Source organism: Scyliorhinus torazame, chromosome 1 (assembly GCF_047496885.1).
Source record: "Scyliorhinus torazame isolate Kashiwa2021f chromosome 1, sScyTor2.1, whole genome shotgun sequence".
Lineage (NCBI taxonomy): Eukaryota > Metazoa > Chordata > Chondrichthyes > Carcharhiniformes > Scyliorhinidae > Scyliorhinus > Scyliorhinus torazame.
Window position 1 is genome coordinate 237,952,757 of NC_092707.1, and position 23,840 is coordinate 237,976,596.

General features: G+C 50.7%; 1 protein-coding gene across 1 annotated transcript in view; it reads right to left on the minus strand.

The window, feature by feature from the left end:
* LOC140419719 (plasminogen-like) overlaps nt 1-23,840 on the minus strand; it is a 181,888-nt gene that overhangs the window by 9,386 nt on the left and 148,662 nt on the right. The window contains exon 13 of the mRNA XM_072503660.1: nt 15,631-15,727. Within this exon, the coding sequence (XP_072359761.1) occupies nt 15,631-15,727 (97 nt within the window). The remainder of the gene's footprint in view (nt 1-15,630; nt 15,728-23,840) is intronic.

Here is a 23,840-nt window from a genome sequence, read left to right on the forward strand (position 1 = left end):
TGTGGGGTGTCCGGGGGGGGTTAGGGGGTTTGCCGCGACGGGTACGTACGGGGCCCAATGGGTCGCCGCGCGGTCGGGGCCGTAGGCGCGGGTAATACGCGCGGCCACGTCTAGGGAGGCTGCTAGGGCCCGGGCCTCTGAGAGTCCTAGCGACTCTTTTTCTAGAAGTCTTTGGCGGATTTGGGAGGATTGCATACCTGCTACAAAAGCGTCGCGCATTAACATGTCCGTGTGTTCGTTTGCGTTCACCGAAGGGCAGCTGCAGGCTCGTCCCAAAATCAGCAGCGCGGCGTAGAACTCGTCCATCGATTCTCCGGGAGCTTGCCGTCTCGTCGCGAGCTGGTAGCGAGCGTAGATTTGGTTAACTGGGCGGACATAGAGACTTTTCAGTGCTGCGAACGCCGTCTGGAAATCCTCCGCGTCTTCGATGAGGGAGAAAATCTCCGTGCTCACCCTCGAGTGCAGGACCTGCAGTTTTTTGGTCTTCTGAGACCCGGCCGGTGGTCGTTCTGAGGTAGGCCTCGAAGCAAGTCTGCCAATGCTTGAAGGCTGCTGCCGCGTTCACTGCGTGGGGGCTGATCCTCAGGCATTCCGGAATGATCCTGAGCTCCATAGTCCTTTTTAGGCACGCTTAATAAATTGGAGGGTGCGGGAAAAGAATGCCACGGGCCTGCCTGCCTGGTGAGGGTGGCGGTGTAGCGCACAAAGACTCCGTGAGACGAATAGAGTGAAGTCGATGAGGCTTTATTAAGCGTGTCTGTTCCCCCGCAGCTCGATAGTAAACTGGCCTGCGGGGGAAGACTCCGGCTTCTTATACTCCGCCTTCAGGGCGGAGCTAGAGGTCAACGGCCAACCAGGACCCGGGATCTGTCAGCCAATGACATTAGGGCTTTCAGGCCCACATGACCCCCAATACATACTACCACAGGCGGCTAGAGCGACGCCTGATGCATCGCTCTCGCCTTGAAAGGGGAGTGTCTCGTCGACCGCATGCATCGCGGCCTTGGCGATGTCGGCCTTGATACGGTTGAAGGCCTGGTGAGCCTTGGCCGTCAGTGGGAAAGCGGTGGATTGGATGAGTGGGCGGGCCTTGTCCGCATAGTTTGGGACCCACTGGGCGTAATACGAAAAGAACCCTAGGCATCGTTTGAGGGCCTTGGGGCAGTGGGGGAGGGGGAGTTCCATGAGGGGGCGCATGCGATCGCGGTCAGGCCCTAGAACTCCGTTCTGAACCACATAGCCGAGGATGGCTAATCGTTTCGTGCTGAACACACAGTTCTTCTTGTTGTAAGTTAGGTTGAGGAGTGTGGCGGTGTGGAGAAATTTGGAAAGGTTAACGTCGTGGTCCTGCTGGTCGTGGCCGCAGATGGTGACGTTGACCAGGTAGGCCTGTACTGGTCAACCATTCGGTCCATCTCCCGTTGGAAGATCGAGACCCCGTTGGTGACGCCGAAGGGAACCCTAAGGAAATGGTAAAGGCGGTCGTCTGCTTCAAACGCAGTGTATGGGCGGTCCACCTTACGGATGGGGAGTTGGTGGTAGGCAGATTTCAGGTCCACTGTCGAGAAGACCCAGTACTGTGAAATCTGATTGACTATATCAGATATGCCTGGGAGGGGGTACGTGTCGAGCTGTGTGTACCGATTGATGGTCTGACTGTAGTCAATGATCATCCTGTTTTTCTCCCTGGTTTTCACCACTACCACTTGGGCTCTCCAGGGGCTGTTGCTGGCCTCGATGATACCTTCCTGCAGCAGCTGCTGGACCTCAGACCTGATGAAGGTCCTGTCCTGGGCGCTGTACCGTCTGCTCCTGGTGGCCGATGGGTTTGCAGTCTGGGGTGATGTTTGCAAACAGGGAAGGCGGGTCGACCTTAAGGGTCTCGAGGCCGCAAACAGTAAGGGGTGGTAGGGGCCCGCCAAATTTCAGGGTTAGGCTCTGGAGTTTGCACTGGAAGTCCAGGCAGAGTAGCAAGGCAGCGCAGTGGTTGGGAAGGACGTAGAGCCGGAAGCCCATGAACTCTACACCCTGGACGGTGAGCGTGGCTTTGCAGCACCCCCGGATCGCCACGGAATGGGATCTGTAGGCCAGGGAGATTCTTTGGTTAGCGGGGTGTACCACGAGGGAGCAGCGCCTTACCGTATCGGGGTGGATGAAGCTCTCAGTGCTCCCGGAGTCCAGAAGGCAGGATATCTCATGCCCGTCGACCTTCACCTTTGTCGAAGCGGTCGCGAGGTTGTGCGGTCGAGACTGGTCGATTGTGACCGAGGCGAGACGCGGCTGGTCGTCGGCGGTTGCAGGCGATGAGCGGCCCAATGAGGTGCCCGACGGGCAGGGGTCCTGAGGCAGGCAAGATGGCGGCGCCCTCGGGCCGCACGTGTTGTGAGTGGAGCAAGATGGCGGCGCCCACGGGCCGCACGTGTTGTGAGTGGAGCAAGATGGCGGCGCCCACGGGCCACACGTGGTCTGAGGAGAGGAAGATGGCGTTGCCCACTGGCCGCCCGTGGGGGGTGCCGGGACAATAGCGGCAATTGAGTGGGCCTGGCACACTGCAGGCAGCAAAATGTCCTTTCTTGCCACAGGCCTTGCAGAGGGCGCTCCGCGCCGGGCAGCGCTGCCGAGGGTGTTTTGTCTGTCCGCAGAAGTAGCACTTGGGTCCCCGGCGGTTTGGTTGTCTGCCGCGCAGTGCAGGCGTGGGGTTGGCTGAGGGCGGTCGCTGATGGGGTCCACGATGGGATGGCCGCTGGTGGGGTCCACGATGCACAGGGGGGTGGGCCGTGCGGTCGGGGGCATAAGCCTGTACGTTGCGTGAGGCGTCCGTGAACGAGAGCGCTAGTTTCTTTGTCGCCGTGAGGTCTAACGTGGCCCCTTCTAAGAGGCGCTGGTGGATGAAGTCAGATCCTGTGCCCGTAACAAACGCGTCTCTCATTAGCAGGTTCGAATGTTCAGTGGCCGAAATGGCCTGGCAGTCACAGTCTCTCACCAGGGCGAGCAGGGCACGCCAGAAATCTTCCACAGACTCACCGGGACGCTGGTGCCGCGTGGATAGGAGGTGCCTGGCGTAGATCTTGTTTGTCTGCTGAGCGTAATTCTCCTTCAGTAGCGCCATGGCCTCTGCGTAGGTAGGCGCGTCCTGGACGAGGGGAAAAACGTTGGAGCTCAGCCGCGTGTATAGAATCTGGAGCTTCTGTGCTTCTGGGATTGGGTCTGGCGCAGACCCGATGTAAGCTTCAAAGCAAGCTAGCCAATGTTGGAAGTCCTTTTTGGCGTTGTCCACTTGAGGATGCAGCTGCAGGCGATCCGGCTTGATACGGAGGTCCATCTCTGAAAAATCTCTGTGTAATAACTTGATGCACTATCAATTACGATGAGACGAGAGTAGATTGTAATCGAGGCTTTATTACACAGAGATGTGTGGCCTCCTACAGCAGCTTACAAAATGGCTGCTGTTCAGAGAGCACACAGATTTATACTCCGCCTCCTGGGCGGAGTCAGCAGGCAGGGATCTACCCCCGTACCTGTAGTACAGGGGCCTTACCATAATACTCATATATACAATATAATACAACAGTGGTGACTACCACACTACCTAGGCCCACGCTCCCACCCATTCCCACTTAACCATTTGGACACTAAAGGGCAATTTAGCATGGACAATCCGCCTAACCTGCACATCTTTGGGCGGTGGGAGGAAACCGGAGCACCCGGAGGAAACGCACACAGACATGGGGAGAATGTGCAAACGCCACACAGATGATCACCCAAGGCCGGAATTGAACCCGGTCCTTGGCGCTGTGAGGCAGCAGTGCTAACCACTGTGCCACCCTGCTGCCCAATAATGGATTATGTTAGACTAAGTTCCACAAAGGGTTCGCTTTAATAGTTAATAGATTCATAGAGGAAGTGACTTCGAAATGTTATGGTTGAATTGCACCCTACACTTATATAGAAGAAAATGTAGACCAGCCTTAACTGTCTTCAGTTTTTTCTAAATGTCAATTTTATGAGCAGGATTGTAACCTTCAAACCTTCATCAGTTTGTAATGTAGTTTCCTTGGATTTGGGTTAAGATAAGCACGTAGGAAACTTCATGTGAAGATGTGCTCCACATGATGTGTTACAGAGTAGAGAAGATTTTTACGGATGCTGAAGGTCATTCAACCTATCTATATTTGTCCAGAGGTTCCAAAGTCCACCCCTTCGTTCTCGCCACAGAACCTGGGCAATGAGTAAGAAAGGATTGATCAATACAGGGTGAAATACGGCGGGATCCCTTATGTCCTGGGCCACTTCAGTTATTGTGAAAGCCTGTGGCAGAATAAGCAGAGGAAGATGTGTCATCTCAAATACTGCAACAAACGTTCTCTCGGATAAAGGCTGGAATAGAAAGAAACATCCAATCATCTTCGCTCCTTTGCCATTGGGTCATAATTTCATTCTGTCAGTACTTGTGTGGAAGTTGATGTGCAATGTTTCCACACTAGAAAATGTCACATCCTGGCATCTCCCTTTCTGAATATATCGCCCAAGACCTTCAGCGACTAGTAAATGGCAACGGAAGCAGGATTATGTCATCTGCAAGCTTCTAGATATTATCTGGCAGAGAAACAACAGTTACAAAATGGTTGTCGAGCACTCGGAAGAGGAAGGGGTGCCTTTTAGGTGCTGTGACAGAGCTGCCCTCTTTAGCATCCAATTAGCTCATGCCGTATTGGGGAGAGAGCTAGAAAAGGTGCCCTCAACCAGGGTTTTTCAAAGTGTGAGTTGCGACCCACAGGTGGGTTTGTTGGTGGGTGTTGGGAGGGTCATGGAGCGTTCAGTTGTGGCATTCCCAGAAAGGAACATCAGAAGAAGACTGAGTTCACTGAGTTGGATTTGATGTCAAGAATCAGCATGTGAACCGGCTTCATGGGTTCCTTCTTGGAAGAAATGAGCAACTCATGAATCTTCATCTCAAGTTGTCAAGGAGTCAGTTTGCCACTGTGGTCAGATACCGATAATGAAGCCAAGGAAGATTTCTGTGCCAAACTTGACCATGTTCTCTCTGGTGTCCCGAAGGAGAACATGCTTATTTTTCTTTGAGACTTCAATGCCAGAGTTGGAAGAGATTCTAATCTATGAATGGATCTATTGTCAGGAAAGGAATTTGAAATGTCAACTCCCATGGCATTACTCTCCTTACCAAATGCACAGAACTTGGGCCTATCATCATCAATACCCTGATCTATCCCTCAATGCCAGCAAAACTAAAGAGCTGGTCATTGACTTCAGGAAGCAAAGTACTGTACACACTCCTGTCAGCATCAACGGGGCCGAGGTGGAGATGGTTAGCAGCTTCAAATTCCTAGGGGTACACATCTCCAAAAATCTGTCCTGGCCCACCCACGTTGACGCTACCACCAAGAAAGCACCACAGAGCATATACTTCCTCAGGAAACTAAGGAAATTCGGCATGTCCACATTAACCCTTACCAACTTTTACAGATGCACCATAGATAGCATCCTATCTGGCTGCATCACAGCCTGGTATGGCAACTGCTCAGCCCAAGACTGCGAGAAACTTCAGAGAGTCGTAAACACAGCCCAGTCCATCACATGAACCTGCCTCCTATCCATTGACTCTATCTACACCTCCCGCTGCCTGAGGAAAGCGGGCAGTATAATCAAAGACCCCTCCCACCCGGCTTACTCACTCTTCCAACTTCTTCCATCGGGCAGGAGATACAGAAGTCTGAGAACACGCTCGAACAGACTCAAAAACAACTTCTTCAATGCTGTTACCAGACTCCTAAACGACCCTCTTATGGAATGACCTGATTAACACTACACCCCTGTATGCTTCACCCGATGCCAGTGTATTGTCTACCTTGTGTTGCCCTATTATGTATTTCTTTTCTTTTCTTTTATTTTCATGTACTTAATGATCTGTTGAGCTGATCGCAGAAAAATACTTTTCACTGTACCTTGGTACACGTGACAATAAAGCCAAATCCACCAGAAGACGTCATGGTAACATCCATGATCAAAGCACAAGCACTGATTCATTACATCATTATCTGTGCTCGGAATCAGAAAGATGTCTGTACCACCAGGGCAATAACGGGCTGGTATCTGCTGGACTGATCAATGACGTGTTTGTTCCATTATGTCCATCAAACTAGCTCCAAACTGATCAGTTTAACAGTAGAGATGTCAATGAAAGACCAACATCAAAGTTTTATTCCAACAACGCCTTCAGGGAATGCTTTCAAACTTCAATCAAGAGCAGAATCCATAAAATCCCTATAGCGCAGATGGAGGCCATTCGGCACATCGAGTCTGCACCGCCCTTCTGAAAGTGCACTCTATCCAGGCCCACTCCCCCACCTATCCTCGTAACCCCATCCAACCTGCACATCTTTGGACTGAAAGAAGAGTGTCCAGAGTGCTTGGGATGTCCTTAAGTCTAATATCATCAATGCCTGCAAAGAGACATTTGGATATTCTATCTGGAACCATCAGGATTGATTTGATGAAAATGATCAGGATAACAATGAACTGATTGATCATAAGTGCAAGTCTTTCTGTCCCTGTTGGAATGGCTCAAACTCAAAACAAAAGAAACTGGTTTAACAAGTAAAGGCCGAGGTACAAAGGTGCACCCGCAACATGAAGACAAAGCAAAGGAAATTCAACATCTCACTGACATGAATGATATCCATGGCATCTTCACTGCCACAAAGGCCATTTATGGCCCAAGTGCTCAAGGACAAGCTCCTCTGAGGCCTAAAACAAGGCATATCTGATCAGGTTGCTGTCAACACCATTGGAGAGAGTATTTTGAAGACCTTTCCAATCAAAAAACAATTGTTGATGAGATTGTTTTCAATTCCATCCCACAACAGCCAGTTAGAGATGAGCTCGGAACTTCAACACTGATAGAGGTTGTTACAAAACACAAATATTTACCTTGGAGGTTAGAAGGAAACTCCATTTCCCAGCAGGCCTTGAGCACATACACTAGCCAACAAGTGGCCGCACATGCACAGTTGATGTCTTTCACCATTGTTAGGTTGGGAACCAGCCATGTGATTCTTCGCTTAAGCCAAAAAAATGAAACAGCATGAAACTACAGGTCAGGCGACCCCAACTGGAACACCATTTCCAAGGAAGGTGCCCAAGGAGCAGGAGGGGAACAGAGAAAGAGGTCCCAGAAAAAAGTTCCAAGTAAATGACAGAGATGGGATGACAAATAGGTTCCAATAAGTAAACTTGAAAGAAAGGAGCAGAGAAATAGGCTCCAAATTCAAGACAGATTTTCAGGGAGCACTCTTGAATCAAAGTAGGCTCGATCAATAGTGTCCTGTTTGGCTTGGATGAACATCTGAAATAGTGCGTGAAAGTTGAAACTTGAGTGCACTTGGAGATCCAGGGAAAAGGAATCTCGAAAGATGAGACTGAAACCTTGCGAGTTGGGCCATTGTTACAGCCACCATGTGGGAGTGACGTTTGAAGAGAATTCAAAGGCAAATTCTTTAATCATGTAGATTGGAAACCCGGGTGAGAAGGATACCGTTTCCATGAGACAGGCTGGCTCACAATGTGACAAATGTATGGACTGAGTCCACAACCGCCACGTTAAGTTCATGGCTGGTGAGACCACACGTGTCCCATGCCGTCGGGAACTCGGCCGGTCAGGGATGGAGCTTCGCGGGACAGGCCGCAGGTAATGACCTGAGGCGTGGATACGTGATGCGGCATACTCCTAGAGTACACTGCTTTTCAGGGGGCGGTGCATCGCAAACGTTTTGGCGTCATGGGGGATTCTCTGCCTCTCGCCGAATGCGATTTGGCGTCGGGGAACGGAGAATCCAGCCCAGGACCTCCAACAGGCCCCCAGCCACACTAAGCCACAGGGCGAAAAAGCTGACCTACACCCCAACAGGACCTGCCTGCGAGCAATCAGCGAGGTGAAACTACAACATCCGCCCTGCTCCCGTCTGCAACTCCGGCAAGACCAACTCCCCAAATACGACCCCCAAGGGACTGGGCTCCAAATCCATCTGCAACATTACTGACATGGTGCTGAAGAACGACAGCCAAAATTTCCACAAAACGTCAGGCAGGACCAGAATATACGTATGTGATTGGCCGGGCCCCTCCCACATCCATCTCAAATGTCCTCCACCCCGTCAAACAACCGGCTCATCCTCGCCTTCGTCAGGTGAGCACATTTTTAAAAAATAAATTCAGGCCCATTTTTTTTCCCAATTAAGGGGCAATTTAGCGTGGCCAATTCACCTACCCTGCACATCTTTGGGTTGTGGGGGTGAGACCCACGCAAACACGGGGAGAATGTGCAAACTCCACACAGACAGTGACCCGGGCCCGGGATCCTCAGCGCTGTGAGGCAACAGTGCCAACCACTGCGCCACCTGACGCCCCCGTCAGGTGCGCTCTATGTACCACTTTTAGCTGTATCAACCCCAGCCTCGTACACGGGGTTGAGCTGTTCACCCTCCGCAGCACCTCACACCAGAACCCCTCCTCCAGTGCCATCCCCAGCTCCTCCCCCCACATGTCCTCCTCCAAAATCCTCCTGTAGATTGCCGAGATGACCCCTCCCCACCCTCCAGCCCCATCACTGATAGCACCCCCTCCCACAGCAAGGAGGGCGGTGCCACCAGAAAAGTCAGGAAAACCTTTGCGAAATCGCGCAGCTGCATAGACCTAAACATTTCCCCCCGCGAGATCCCATATTTTTGCCCCAACTCTTTCAAACTCGCAAACCGCCCATCTAGAAATAAGTCCTTCACTTTCATCCCCTCTCACTCCCCCCATCCCCAAAACCTAGCATCCAACCTCGCTGGCCCAAACCCATGATTCCCTCGGATCAGCATCCACGTCGACCCTGTCCCTAGCCTAAAGTGCTGCCGCAATTGCCTCCATATTTTCAGCGTGGCCATCACCACCGGACTCCCCAAATATTTCCCTGGGGCAAACCAGAGCGGTGCCGTTACCACTGCTCGCGACCCCGACCCCTTACAAGAGCCTGCCTCCCTCTTCACCCACAAAGCCTCCAACTCCCTGCTCCATCCTCGCATCTTCTCCACGCCCAATAATAGTACAACAGGTTTAGAAGGGTCAGGCCCCCTAACTGCCATCCTGAAATAGAAATAAAAACCGTGGCAAAATATTCATTGTAATCGCCTGCACCCAGCCTTCTAATAATAGGAGAAGGCTGTCCCATCTCAATAGGTCCACCTTGACCATACCCACCAGTCATGAACCACCTGTACTCCCAAGTACCAAAGTGGGTAGTTGCCACCCAAAATGGCAACCCCCCAAACCAGCTCCCGCCCCTAGAGAAGAAACCACAAAACACTCATTCTTTATCAGATTCGGCTTATAACTTGAAAAAGTCCCACGTCTCCTAAGCAGTCCCCTACCAAAGAACCTGGGTTATAGATATACAACAACAGATCATCAGAATACAGATCCACCTATATGGCAGTGTCCCCTTAACCACCACATCTTCAAACATTTCCACCAACAACGGCACCAACTTATCTCAAAATTTCTTATAGAACTCCACCGGAACCCATCCGGCCCTGGTGCCTTACCCGTCTGCATCTTCCCTATTGCTGCTGAACCTCTTCCATCCCTCACTGGCTCTTCCAGCCCTGCTCTCTCCTCGGCTCCTACTCTAGGACACTCCAACAACCCCAAAAATCCCTCATGTCCAACTCATCCTCCAGGGGCTCCAATCTATACCACAGCTTAGAAAACATTTTATTAATAATAATAATAATAATAATCGCTTGTCATCACGAGTAGGCTTCAATGAAGTTACTGTGATAAGCCCCTTTTATAAAGATGCCTTGTTCACCTGGTCTGGCGCCACCACCAATTCCCCTGCCCCATCCCAGACCCGAACAGTCTCGCTCGCAGTCGCCTGCCGGTGGAGTTGGCCTGACAGCAAGTGATTGGTCTTCTCCCAATACCCATATCGAGCCCCCTTCACCCGCCATAACTGCTGAACTGCCTTTCCTGTGGACAGAAGGTCAAACCTGACCTGTAACTTCTTTCTCCTCATCAGAGGATCCATATTGAGGGATTATATCTCTCTTCCTTCCACTTCCAAAATCTCCTCTACCAGCTGCTGCCGCTCCTCTCTTGCCTCCATGTCCACCTGAGCCTTAAACGAGATGGCCTCGCCGCTTACCACTGCCTTCAATGCCTCCACACAGACAATGCCTCCACACAGACATTGACCGCGCCGAAAACCATCCCCTCCCAAGCACAACATGAATGAAAGAGAAAAGAAATAAAGATAAAAACAGCATAGTCCAAACTTAATTCAGTGCCAGTCCTTCAGCCTTCACTAACGCCTCTGCCTCCTCCGCCGTCTCAAAGTAGTAGTCTCTGGTGTTGTGCATGACCCTCAGCTTCGCTGGGTAGACCACCCCAAACCACATGTTGCTTTTATAGAACTTTGCCCGACTAAAGGATGCCCGCCTTCTTGCCTTCTCCACCGTGAGATACTGGTATATAAGAATACCACTGCCTTCCCACCTCACCTCTCGATTTAGCTTTGCCAATCTCAACATTTTTTCCTTCACCTGGTAGTGATGAAAACAAACTATCGCAGCTCTTAGTTGTTCATTTGCTTTTGGTTTCAGTTGGAGTGACCGGTGAGCCCTGTCCAGCTCATAGTGGGAGGGATTCTCCTCCCCCCCCCAACAACTTGGCGAATATCTCCACAAAATACTCCGTCGGCTTCCGGCCCCTCAGGCAGACCAACAATCCTCAGATTCTATCTACGTAATCTGTTCTCCAGCTCCTCTACTTTGACTCCCAGCCTGTTATTGCTCTCCTCCACCCTTCACAGTTCCTCACCCATCAAGGCGAACTGGTCACTGTGCCGAGACACTATCTCCTCCACCCCCTTCAATACCTCTCCTTGCTCCCGCACCGCTGTCGACGTCTTTCCCAAGGCCTCCTTTATCAGGGCAACTGTGTCATCCACCAACTCCTTGAGCGAGGCCATCATCTCCTTTTGATGCCTATCGAAATAAATGCTTGGCGAAATGCTGCTCAAACTCAATCGCCATCACATTTCCCTGTGCTCATACATTGCCCCTCTGGTCCTCTGCAACTGCCTCACCGCCTTCCCCGTGGATCGGCCACAATGCTCCACGCCTCAAAAGCCACCCTCTTATCAACAAACACCGCCACCCCCCTCGCCTTGATGTCCAGTCCTGAGTGGAACACCTGTCCTATCTATCCCTTCCTCAGCCTCGCCTGATCCCTCATCTCCAGTTGCAACTCCTGCAAAAACACAATGTCCGCCTTCCGACGCCTCAGATGTCCAAAAACATGTGACTGTTTAACTGGCCCATTCAGGCCTCTCACATTCCACGTGATCAGCCTGATCAGGAGGCTCCCCATCCCCCTACCCTGCTGATCAGCCATACCTCTTGTTAAACCGGCGCCTGGCCCGCATCATGCGTCCCTCCAGGCACGCCCTCAGATGTCCGCCACCATCTCTCCCTTTTCAAACCGCCAAGCCTTCCACATCCATGTGAGCAACCTTCTCCCTCCCCTCCCCCACCACCACCAAACAAAAAAAACAACCCCATCCGCAACCCCCCCATGCCTTCCTTCTGCAACCCCCACTTCACACCCGTTAACTAGCCCGCCCAGCTAACCTGGTGGCCCCCCTGTCCAAGGCCTCTGACTTCACCCCCCCCGCCCCCCAGTGACGGGCTGGTTTAGCACAGTAGGCTAAACAGCTGGCTTGTAATGCAGAACAAGGCGGCAGCGCGGGTTCAATTCCCGTACCGGCCTCCCCGAACAGGCACCGGAATGTGGCTACTAGGGGCTTTTCATTGAAGGCTACTTGTGACAATAAGCAATTATTAGTATTATTATTATCCTGCGAACCGCTAACAAACAAAGCGAAAGAAAAAGCACACTCACCATTACCACTCCCCTGTTGAAACCTACCCCAAATTGCCGACCCAATGTGCCCCACAATTCTGGAACGTATTGACACTGCTGTCGAGGCAACTGAGAATTGTGTTTTGGTGTGAAATCGGTGTCGGCCGTGATTTTGGCATCAGTACTGATTCTCCACCCAATCACGTTTCCCGATTTCGGCATTGGCCGACAGAGAATCCCGCCCCAGGTCTTTCCACAGCTCAATCTGGGTGACACACTAGAGGAGGTCAGAAGGAGCGTTTCAAGGATGTGCTGAAAGCCAACATGAAGAAATGTAACATTGACATCAACTTCTGGGGGACCATCGCTTTGGACTGGCCCAAAGATGGGAATGGTCCTAGCATGTTGAAGCACAACAACAAAAAGGAAAAGTAAGAGCAATGAAAAGAACACGCCATGATAATATACAACCAGACATTCCACATGACAACAAATAACCTGTATGCCATAAACAACCTTGCTAGTGAGACATAACCAACAATAATAATAATGTGTCCAGCCAAAATGTTGGTCCTGCCTCACCTTATTGTTGCATCAAGTTGGTTTGAGGCTTTTAACGAGCTACCATCCTGCTTGTAAGTCCATTGCAAGTGTTATTCATTATCTACGGGAAGAACATCTTTCCCCATGTTTCTTTTCCCTAATTAAAACCTCTGCCCCTAGTTCTACTTTCATTGCTTGCTATCTTATCTACCTCTATCTACTTCTATAGGATCACCTCACAGGTGTCTCCTTTCCAGGATAAATATCCGTTTTCTCCAATCTTCCCTCCTAATTCACATCTCTGACTCCAGCGATCATTCTCATGGCGCTTCTCTACACTCCTTCATATTGTGGGACTAGAACTGCAGACAACATTCAAAACCTGGACAGTGGTGGGATCTGCCCCGGGGAATATGGCGGCCCAGCCAAAGGTCTATTGACTTTTGGTAAGACCGGACCATCCTGGCAGTGGGCTGGGCTGGAAATCCCACCTCTGCAGTGCACTGTAGAATACAATTTGATCACCACTTTGTCTGATGTACTCGATTGTTCTGGCAATGGAATTCAAAGATTCTACTGGTTTTGTCCATCTCTACTCTGTAAAGTTTGCCTATTGGATGTTGAGTTTCAATATCATGCATGGAGTACATGTGTCCTGGATCTTTCCTTCCTGTGTGCAGCAGCTTATTTGTTTAAAATTCAGCTGGCATTTTTTGTCTTATGCATAGATTTTATTTATACTATATTGTGATATAAAGAGCTCAGAACTGCTATGTGAATAAACATCCCAGCATGTCATATTCACTGTCGCATTGCAGTCAAATGCCCAGCAACAATGCATCTAGTTCTCTGACTGACAGGCCCTCACTCACCACATCAAAAGAAGTTAAGTGCATTCTGCTGAGAAAACGAGGAAGTGAAAGCACTATCTCCTAGATGTTTATAAACATTGTGGTTAGCTTCACAACAGGATACTTGAAATGCATTCAAACATGAAGGGAAGTGAAAATAAACAATCCAGACACCTGGTTGTCTGGAAGCTATTTCCCTGTAAGTTAGAGTCTACTGAAAGCTATTTATCATTGAAAATGAATAGAAGTCTCGCAGATCAAAGGGCCTGAGGGGGTTTAAAGGCTTGTGATGTGTTTTGGCTTTCTATGAAATAGCAGCTGCTGCTTTCAACACTTCTGTCAGTAGGTGTAAGGGGCTGGTAAGTGAAAAAGCAGTGATTTTTTTTCACTGTTTCTACCTGGACTGCTCTTTAGCTTCTAGGCTGGGGTATCTCTGATATAGTGGTCTCTGATGGCAGAGTCTCTGATATAGGGTTTTGATGGGGCGGTCTCTGTTGATGGTCAAATGGGGGTTTGGCGGATGGATCAGGTCACCCTCATGCATACGTGCTGTGGGCGGGTGACCCCTAATTGGTAATTCCCTTGGTGGTGGAGGGGGAGGATGCCTCTGCTCCTCAGTGAGGAGGGGGGGGGGGCGCAGGATTTGAATTGTGAGGGAGAGGAGGGCCTGCCTCCAGACCTTGGTATCGGGCCGCCCGCTCAAAATGATGGCTCGATTCCAGGATTCCAATGGAATCCCGCGAGATCCCCGCCATGCATGAATTTTCATGGCGAGGGAAAGGGAATCCCCCCTGGGCACCACTCCTTGTGCCAGTACAGATCAGGAGCAATTCTACTCCAGTGGGAGAACTTGGTCTCCCAAACGAAGAATCCAGTCCTTGATCTCAGGAGCCTAGTTTCCAAAAGAATGGTGATTCAGGACCATCGATCTCGTGTTAGTATTGGATAAGCTGGAGGTGTCCATGACCTGCAGGAAGTACGTCAGGGCACGCAGCACATCCTGATGATAGTGTCTGTCTAGAGAGGGCCTTCAGCAGCAAGACATCTGGAGGAGGTTTTTAGGGCGATGGCTGATCCCAGACTGTCAATCATGATTGGTTCGCAGTTTGTTAATATATTTGTTCATGTGATGTGATTATTGCTAGCAAGAGCAACACTTATTGCCAATCCCTAATTGTCCTTGAGAAGGTAGATGAGAGCTGTCTTCTTGAACTGCTGCAACCCATGTGATGTAGGTAAACCACTGTGCTATTAGGAAGGGAGGTCTCGCTTTTTGACCCACAGACAGTGAAAGAACAGCGATATGTTTCCAAGTCAGGATGGTATGTGGCTTAGAGGGTAATCTGCAAGTGGTGGTGTCTCCCTTTGCTCTTCTAGGTGATACAAGCCGCGGGTTTATCAAAAGAGGTTTGGCTAGTTAGTGCAGGTCGTCTTGTGAATGGTACACACTGTTGCCATTGTGCACGGGTGGTGGAAGGGGTGAATGTTTACGTTTGTGGATGGGGTGTCAATTATGTGGACAACTGTTTCCTGGATGGTGTTGAGCTTCTTGAGTGCTGATGGAGCTGCTTTCATCCAGCAAGTGGAGAGTATTCCATCACACTCCTGACTTGTGCCGTGTAGATGGTGGACAGGCTTTGAGGAGTCAAAGGTTTGCAACATTCCAAGCCTATGACCTGTTCTTGTAGCCACAGTGTTTATATGACTGGTTCAGTTACGTTTCTGTTTAACTTGTAATCCCTAGGATGGTCATGATGTGGGATTCTGCAATGGTATTGCCATTGAATGTCAACGAGAGATGGTTAAATTCCCTCTTGTTGGAAATGAGCGTTGCCTGATACTTGTGCGGCACTCATGTGACTTTGCTCTAGGGCTGTTTCAAATTTTCTCCTCTCTTGTAATCCTGCCTGACAACTTTTCAGTCTGACCACCATTCACCGAGAAATGGAGGAACAAATTCAACTGAGCTACTGCTGTTAAATTTGGTAGAGCCTTCACTGTGCCTCCATTTCCTAGCTTCCTGACCACTACTAAAGCAGCATCCCCATCACTCACTCGCCCTAACCACCCAGCCCTCCCTTGTAGATCTAACATTTGTCTAACTTGGCTCCGATCCCTTCCCGCATTCCAGTAAATCTCAGGGATAGCTTTTCCATCTATAAGAAGCCTGAGCTCCTCGTTATATAAATATAGTAAGCAGAAATACAGTTACAGCTATTAGTCTACGGGGGTAAGTATGACACATGCATCATCTATTTATTGTTCCAACATTTAAACTAAAGGAACTAAGAGTTAATGCAAAAGTAGCACATACCACATATGGGAATATCAGCACAGTAATCATATCGTTTTTGGAGATCTGTTGTGAAACACCATGGACCGTCAGGGTCTGCATCTGGGTTTCTGCAGTACTACAATTAAAAAAGAATGCATTGGACCAACAACACATCCCATTAATATAGCATTCTTAATGCAGTAAAAACATTCTTAGGTGCTTCTCAAGAGTGTAATCATACATAATTTTGCAATAAGTCACATAAAGGCAATGGCCAAAGAGGTGGGGTTTAATGTGCGTCTTAAGGAAATGGGAGAGGGAATGGCAGGGATTAGGGCTTAGGTACATCAGTGAAGAGTAACCAACCTCACATGCCTTTCAGATCAATTGACTGTCAGCAGTAGATCAGAATTGATTTATATTGTTTTTGTAACATTTTATCCAATCAGACATCTCTAACATAGATTACCTTATCTTCAGCTAACCAGTCAGACAAATTTCTTATAGCATGGCAAGCAATTTTTACCAAAAGAGAAAATGCTGGAAAATCTCAGCAGGTCTGGCAGCATCTGTAGGGAGAGAAAAGAGCTAACGTTTCGAGTCCAGATGACTCTTTGTCAAAGTAATTTTTACTCATTAGTTTTCTAACTTCACGATATTATCATTGTATTAATTGGGTGAGAATAGGACAGTGCCCAGTTATGAGAAGCAACTATGGCTATTGTTTCCAAGTAATTGTAAACGCCTTGAAGCGGGGTAACCCTAAAATGATTAAAATGTGCATTAATGGCTTTAGAATAGACAAATGTAGTTATGAGAGCTCTTTCTAAGCAGGATGGGAAATATAGCCACACATAGGCGGGATGGGGGAACCCAGTTAACAATCACAAGACATAAAATGTAATGACCTTCGAAAGGTGGGTAAACATTGGGTGCGATCTACCGGCCAGGTTGCACCCGAAAGGCGGCGTCGCAGGTAGCTGCCAGGAGATCCCTCGTCTGCGATCCACCTGGCTCGCCACGCCTCATGTGATCTAACATGATCTCGCAAAACGTTGCAATCTGAATCTCGCCCATTGTGGGTGGGGTCTGTATTTGCAAATCTGCACATTAGAGTAAGACAGCTAGTCTCTCCCTGGATCTGCCTGAGGCATGGGGGGGGGGGGGGGGGGGGGCATTGGGGGAGGGGGGGGCAGGGCGAGGAATCTTTTATAGGTGAGTTGGGATTTGGGGGGATTCAGAGGTTGTGTCGCGGGGTCGAAATGGCATCCCGATCTTTTCCTACACTGAGGACTATGCGCAGCCTTGGCCGCTGAGGCCCCGAATTGAATTGAGAGTCCCGATAGATAGCATGGTGTTTCTCGGTGCTGTAAGTACGCTTGTTATGGAATTTGGTTAGATCGCCCCAATGTTAAGGCAATAAGAGCACCGAATAGGAGGCATTGGACCCAAGGCATTCACCGCTCCAGTGAGATAAAAGAAAAGACAGTCACCCGAGGCCGGAATTGAACCCAGTTGCTAGCCACTGTGCCACCGTGCCGTCTTCTTGTCCCAATCCTGTTATCTGTGCCCCATGAATCAAATTGTCTTCTTCCCACACCACTCCTTAAGCCTTCATTTGTTTGACCCTATGACAATTGGCACGTGCTAATGTAACAATCCAGGGATTATTATCTTTGAGGTCCGTGTTGTAATTTGTACCCTAACTCTTCTCATGGAACACCATTCCTAGTTTTACCTATATTGTCGGTTCTTATGTGATCCTTGACAACTGGATCCTCACTCACCCAATTCAAGTTTGTCTCCAGCTACAAGGAAATGATGTTGAACCTGGCAGCCAACACGACCTTCGGAGCTCTCAATTGCGGTTGCAGAGAACGGAATCCACCTACCTAACTATACTGTCCTCTATCACCAACACATATTCCTTTTTACTCCTCCCACTTGTTTGACGTTCTGCACCATGATGCAATGGTCAATTTCTCCACCCACCCTGTAGCCCTTGTTCTTATCCACACAGCTATCGAATACCTTCATATATCTGTTGCTTATAGTCAAGGGCAGGACTCCATCATCATTGCTGGATTGCCATATCTGCCTGACTCAGTCACATCCGCCTGTCCCTTGTCACTGACCAACTCTAAAGTCCTACCTAATCTAAGGGTTCTTACTGCAACCTGGACCAAACTGTCCAAGTATCGTTCCCCTTCTCTGATGCCCCACAATATCGGCAACTCGGTCTCCAGCTCAGCAACTCTGAGCCAAAATTGCACAAGCTGCAGAAACTTCTATGGGAGAACGTAAAAATATTACTTCCTGTGGAACAGATGGAGGAGGACTTTAAGAGATGGGACATGGTGCCCCTGTCATTGGCAGGTAGGGTGCAAGCGGTTAAAATGGTGGTCCTCCCGAGATTCCTTTTTGTGTTTCAGTGCCTCCCGGTGATGGTCACGAAGGCTTTTTTCAAAAGAATCGAGAAGAGTATCATGAGTTTTGTGTGGGCTGGGAAGACCCCGAGAGTGAGGAGGGGATTCTTGCAGCGTAGTAGGGACAGGGGGGGGCTGGCACTACCAAGCCTAAGTGAGTACTACTGGGCCGCCAATGTTTCAATGGTGGGTAAGTGGATGGGAGAAGGGGAGGGAGCGGCGTGGAAGAGATTGGCGAGGGCGTCCTGTAGGGGGACTAGCCTACAAGCAATGGTGACGGCGCCGTTGCCGTTCTCACCAAAGAAATACACCACAAGCCCGGTGGTGGTGGCTACATTGAAAATTTGGGGGCAGTGGAGACGGCATAGGGGAAGGACGGGAGCTTCGGTGCGGTCCCCGATAAGAAACAATCATAGGTTTGTTCCGGGGAGAATGGATGGGGGATTTGAAGCATGGCAAAAAGCTGGGGTAGTACAACTGAGAGATCTGTTTGTAGATGGGACGTTTGCGAGTCTGGGAGCGCTGACGGAAAAATATGGGTTGCCCCAAGGGAATGCATTTCGGTATATGCAACTGAGGGCTTTCGCGAGGCAACAGGTGAGGGAATTCCCGCAGCTCCCGACGCAGGAGGTGCAGGATAGAGTGATCTCAGAGACATGGGTGGGGGATGGTAAGGTGTCGGACATATATAGGGAAATGAGGGATGAGGGGGAGATCATGGTAGATGAGCTGAAAGGGAAATGGGAAGAGGGAAGCTGGGGGAGGAGATTGAGGAGGGGCTGTGGGCTGATGCCCTACGTAGGGTAAACTCATCGTCCTCGTGTGCCAGGCTAAGCCTGATACAATTTAAGGTGTTACACAGGGCGCATATAACTGGAGCACGGCTTAGTAAATTTTTGGGGGTAGAGGATAGGTGTGCAAGATGCTCGAGAGGCCCAGCGAATCACACCCACATGTTCTGGTCATGCCCGGCACTACAGGGGTTCTGGGTGGGGGTGGCAAAGGTGGTTTCGAAGGTGGTGGGGGTCCGGGTCGAACCAAGCTGGGGTTTGGCTATATTTGGGGTTGCAAAAGAGCCGGGAGTGCAGGAGGCAAGAGAGGCTGACGTGTTGGCCTTTGCGTCCCTAGTAGCCCAGCGCAGGATATTGTTAATGTGGAAGGAAGCCAAACTCCCGGGTGTGGAGACCTGGATAAACGACATGGCAGGGCTTATAAAGTTAGAACGGATTAAGTTCGTGTTAAGGGGTTCGGCTCAGGGGTTCACCAAGCGGTGGCAACCGTTCGTCGATTACCTCACAGAAAGATAGAGGGAATGGAAAAGAAGTAGACAACAGCAGCAACCCGGGGGGGGGGGCGCGGGGGGGAGGAATCAGACGGACTCTCAGGGATGTTATTGTATATGTATAATATGTATCGGTATTTGTTATAGGTAATTGTATATTGGATTGTTGGATTGTATTTTTGGAGAGTATTTATTTTGGACAAGGCAGTTGCCATTCAGTTTTGTTTTTGTTTTTGTTTATATATTATATATTTGTTTGTTTAAAACTGGCCACTGTTATTTATATTGCTTTATTGTTGTGTAAAAGAAACACTACGTACTGTTATGTTTGGCCAAAAATATTGAATAAAATATATTTTTTTTAAAAATACTACTTGCTTTAAGTTTGCTGATGACATATTGAGATCTCTAAAAAAGAATTGTAAATCCATGTAAAAAAGCTGGAACAAGCCCTTCTGTAGATATTGTTGTTGTCTCTGGGTGTGATATAATACATATATATGCTGTTGAGTACAGATGGAGCATGATAAAACAATTACTTTTGGAACGTCGGTGGATCTACAGTTTACCCACTCCGGATATTATCAAATTCCAGTGTTTTTCATCAGAGTGTGAGACAAGTATTAATGGCATCAGGTGATGACAATTGGAGGGGGAAAATATTGTCTATTGCTCACCCTACTCGTATAAAGATAAAAACCCTTCTAAAAGATGCAGCCTCCCTCGCCTCATTGAAAGTCCTCACTAGTAGAGGGCGCAGCAGGTCCATGTACTTCCGATAAAATTACACCAGGAACCCATCTGGCCCCAGTGCCTCCCCTGCCTGCATACTGCCCAGCCCCTTAGTCAGCTCCTGCAGCTCTACCGGTGCCCCAAGCCCAGCCACCTGCTCCTCCTCCACTCTCGGGAACCTCAGCTGATCCAAAAATCGACGCATCCCCCTCCCCCCTCCTCCGTCGGGGGCTCAGACCCAAACAGCCCCTTATAAAAGTCTCCAAATACCCCATTTATTCCCACTGCACTCCGCACCGTGTTCCCCCCTTTATCCCTAACTCCCCCAATCTCCCTCGCTGCCTCCCGCCTCCGAAGCTGGTGTGCCAACATCCGGCTAGCCTTCTCCCCGTACTCATACACCGCACCTTGCGCTTTCCTCCACTGTACCTCTGCCTTCTTGGTGGTCAACAGGTTGAACTCGGCCTGGAGGCTTCGTCGCTCCTTGAGTAGTCCCTCCTCGGGAACCTCTGCATACCTCCTATCCACCCTTAAAATCTCCCCCACCAATCTCTCTGTGATGAACGGTTACTGCCTTATCATCATGTAAGGTGATGTCCCCTTTAAGACCAGGCTTGGAACCCTGGGGACTCCGCCTCTGACTCCGCCCATCTGGGAGCCATACATAAAGGCCTGCCTCATGGTCTGTATAGCAGTCAGCTCTCGTCCAAATCTGTAGCATAGTTATTAGCCTAATAAAGCCTTCTTTACAGTTTAATCTCTAAGCATCATTATTGAGGGTACCTCAATTTATTAGGCTAAACTAGATTCAGGATGGATGCAGGCCTAAAACCAGAGAAGCTCAATCTGGAAGCACGAACGCCGGAGGCAAAGGAAATTTTTAAATACTGGCTGCGGTGCTTCGAGGCATACCTGGACTCCGCAGAGACTCCCATCCTGGGGCCACGCAAGCTGCGTCTACTCCACGCCCGGGTGAGTCACAGAATCTCCGCCACGCTCGAAAAGGCGACGATTTATGAGGAAGCGATTGAGTTGCTCCGCAAGCGGTTTGTCAAACCCGTCAATGAGGTGCACGCCCGGCATCTGCTCTCTACCTGCCGGCAGCGCTCGGGGGAATCGCTCGACGAGTTTGTTGAGAAACTCACCGCGCTGGCCAGGGACTGTGACCATCAGGATGTGACAGGGGAAGTCCATATGAACCTGCACATCAGAGATTCTTTCGTGTCCGGCATCCGCTCGACCTACATCCGGCAGCGACTGCTCGAAAACGGGGCAAAAGACCTCCAGGAGACGCTAACGCTCGCCTCCTCGCTGGAGGTGGCCCGACAAAACTTGGGTACGTACCCCGCGGACTCTGCCAGCCCCCCCCGGACTTCCTCAGACTCGCCCGTATTACAGGCCTGCGCCACGCGGCGACCCGCTCACCATGGGGGCACACCTTGCTACTTCTGCGGGCAGGGCCAGCACCCACGCCCACGCTGCCCAGCCCGCTCCGCGATCTGCAGCGACTGCGGGAAGAAAGGGCACTTTGCGAGGGTCTGCCTGGCCAGACCCAGGGGCCAGAAAAACAAAGAACAGCCGGCCCAAAAATCAGGCTCTCAGGCCCGCAGGCCTCGCAATGCTGCTGCGCACCGACCCGACACGTCCTCTTCTGACGCGTCATCAGCCTCGTGCGAATCATGGGAGCGGCCATCTGGTCGGCGGCCATCTTCTCGACCCGACACGTGCGACCAACGGCAGCGGCCATTTTACGACTTCGACTACCCGCGACTGGGTGCGATCACCCTCGATCAAACTCGGCCAAAACACCTGCAGAACTCCATGATGCAGGTCCAGGTCAACGGGCACGACACTGCATGCCTCTTCGACTCCGGGAGCACGGAGAGCTTTATCCACCCTGAAACGGTAAGGCGCTGCTCCCTACGCACCCATCCCACATCCCAAACCATAGCCCTCGCATCTGGTTCCCACTCGGTACAAATCACGGTGTACTGTATTGCGGATCTCTCGATCCAGGGTGCCAAATACACCCGTTTCAAAATTTATATCCTCCCTCACCTCTGTGCCCCCCTGCTGCTCGGACTGGATTTCCAGTGCAGCCACCGAAGCCTGACACTGAAGTTCGGCGGACCCTTGCCCCCCCTCACGGTGTGCTGCCTTGCGACACTGAAAGTCGCACCCCCCTCGCTATTCGCAAACCTCACTCCCGACTGTAAGCCCGTCGCCACCTGGAGCCGGCGCTACAGTGCCCAAGATATGGCTTTTATCAAGTCAGAGGTCCAGCGTTTACTGGGAGAGGGGGTCATCGAGGCTAGCAACAGCCCTTGGAGAGCGCAAGTGGTGGTAGTCCGGTCCGGGGAGAAGAAACGGATGGTCGTGGATTATAGCCAGACCATAAACCGATTCACGCAGCTTGATGCGTACCCCCTTCCTCGCATCGCGGAAATGGTAAATCGGATCGCCCAATACCGAGTCTTTTCCACGGTCGACCTCAAATCTGCCTACCACCAGCTCCCCATTCGACCAAAAGACCGCCTCTATACTGCCTTCGAAGCAGCCGGCCGGCTCTTCCACTTCCTCAGGGTTCCCTTTGGTGTCACAAATGGGGCCTCCGTCTTTCAAAGGGCGATGGACCAAATGGTGGACCAGTACGGTTTGCGGGCTACATACCCGTACTTGGACAATGTCACCATCTGCGGCCATGATCAGCAGGACCATGACGCTTACCTCAAAAAGTTCCTCCAGACCGCCCGAGCCCTTAACCTGACCTATAACGAGGGCAAATGCGTTTTCCACACCACCCGGCTGGCCATCCTCGGCTATGTCGTGGAAGACGGGGTCCTAGGTCCCGACCCCGACCGCATGCGCCCCCTTAAGGAACTCCCTCTCCCCCGCAGCCTCAAGGCCCTCAAACGGTGCTTGGGGCTTTTCTCCTATTACGCCCAGTGGGTCCCCAAGTATGCGGACAAAGCCCGCCCACTCCTAAAGACCACCACTTTTCCCCTCTCGGCTGAGGCTCAATTGGCCTTCAACCGCATCAAGGCCGACATCATCAAGGCCGCCATGCACGCGGTGGACGAAACCATCCCTTTCCAGGTAGAGAGCGATGCATCAGACATCGCCCTGGCTGCTACCCTCAATCAAGGAGGCAGACCAGTAGCGTTCTTCTCCCGAACCCTCACCGCCTCCGAGATTCGACGCTCTGCAGTCGAAAAGGAGGCACAAGCCATTGTGGAGGCTGTGCGGTGCTGGAGACACTACCTCGCCGGTAGGAGGTTTACCCTCATCACCGACCAATGGTCGGTCGCCTATATGTTCGATAACACGCAACGGGGCAAAATAAAAAACGATAAAATTTTGAGGTGGAGGATCGAACTCTCCACCTACTCGTACGATATCAAGTATCGTCCAGGGGAGCTCAATGAGCCCCCAGATGCCCTGTCCCGCGGCACATGCGCCAACGCGCAGGAGGACCGCCTGCAAGCCATCCACAATGACCTCTGCCACCCGGGGGTTACCCGGCTCATCCATTTCATCAAGTCCCGCAACCTACCTTACTCAACCAAGGAGGTCAAGGCCATGGTCAGGGCCTGCCAGGTCTGTGCGGAGTGCAAACCGCACTTCTATCGGCCAGACAAGGTTCGGCTCGTGAAGGCCTCGGGCCCCTTTGAGCGACTGAGCGTGGACTTCAAGGGGCCCCTCCCGTCCACCAACCGTTATGCCTATTTCCTCACCGTGATCGATGAGTTCTCCCGTTTCCCATTCGCCATTCCCTGCACCGACATGACCTCAGCCACGGTGATTAAGGC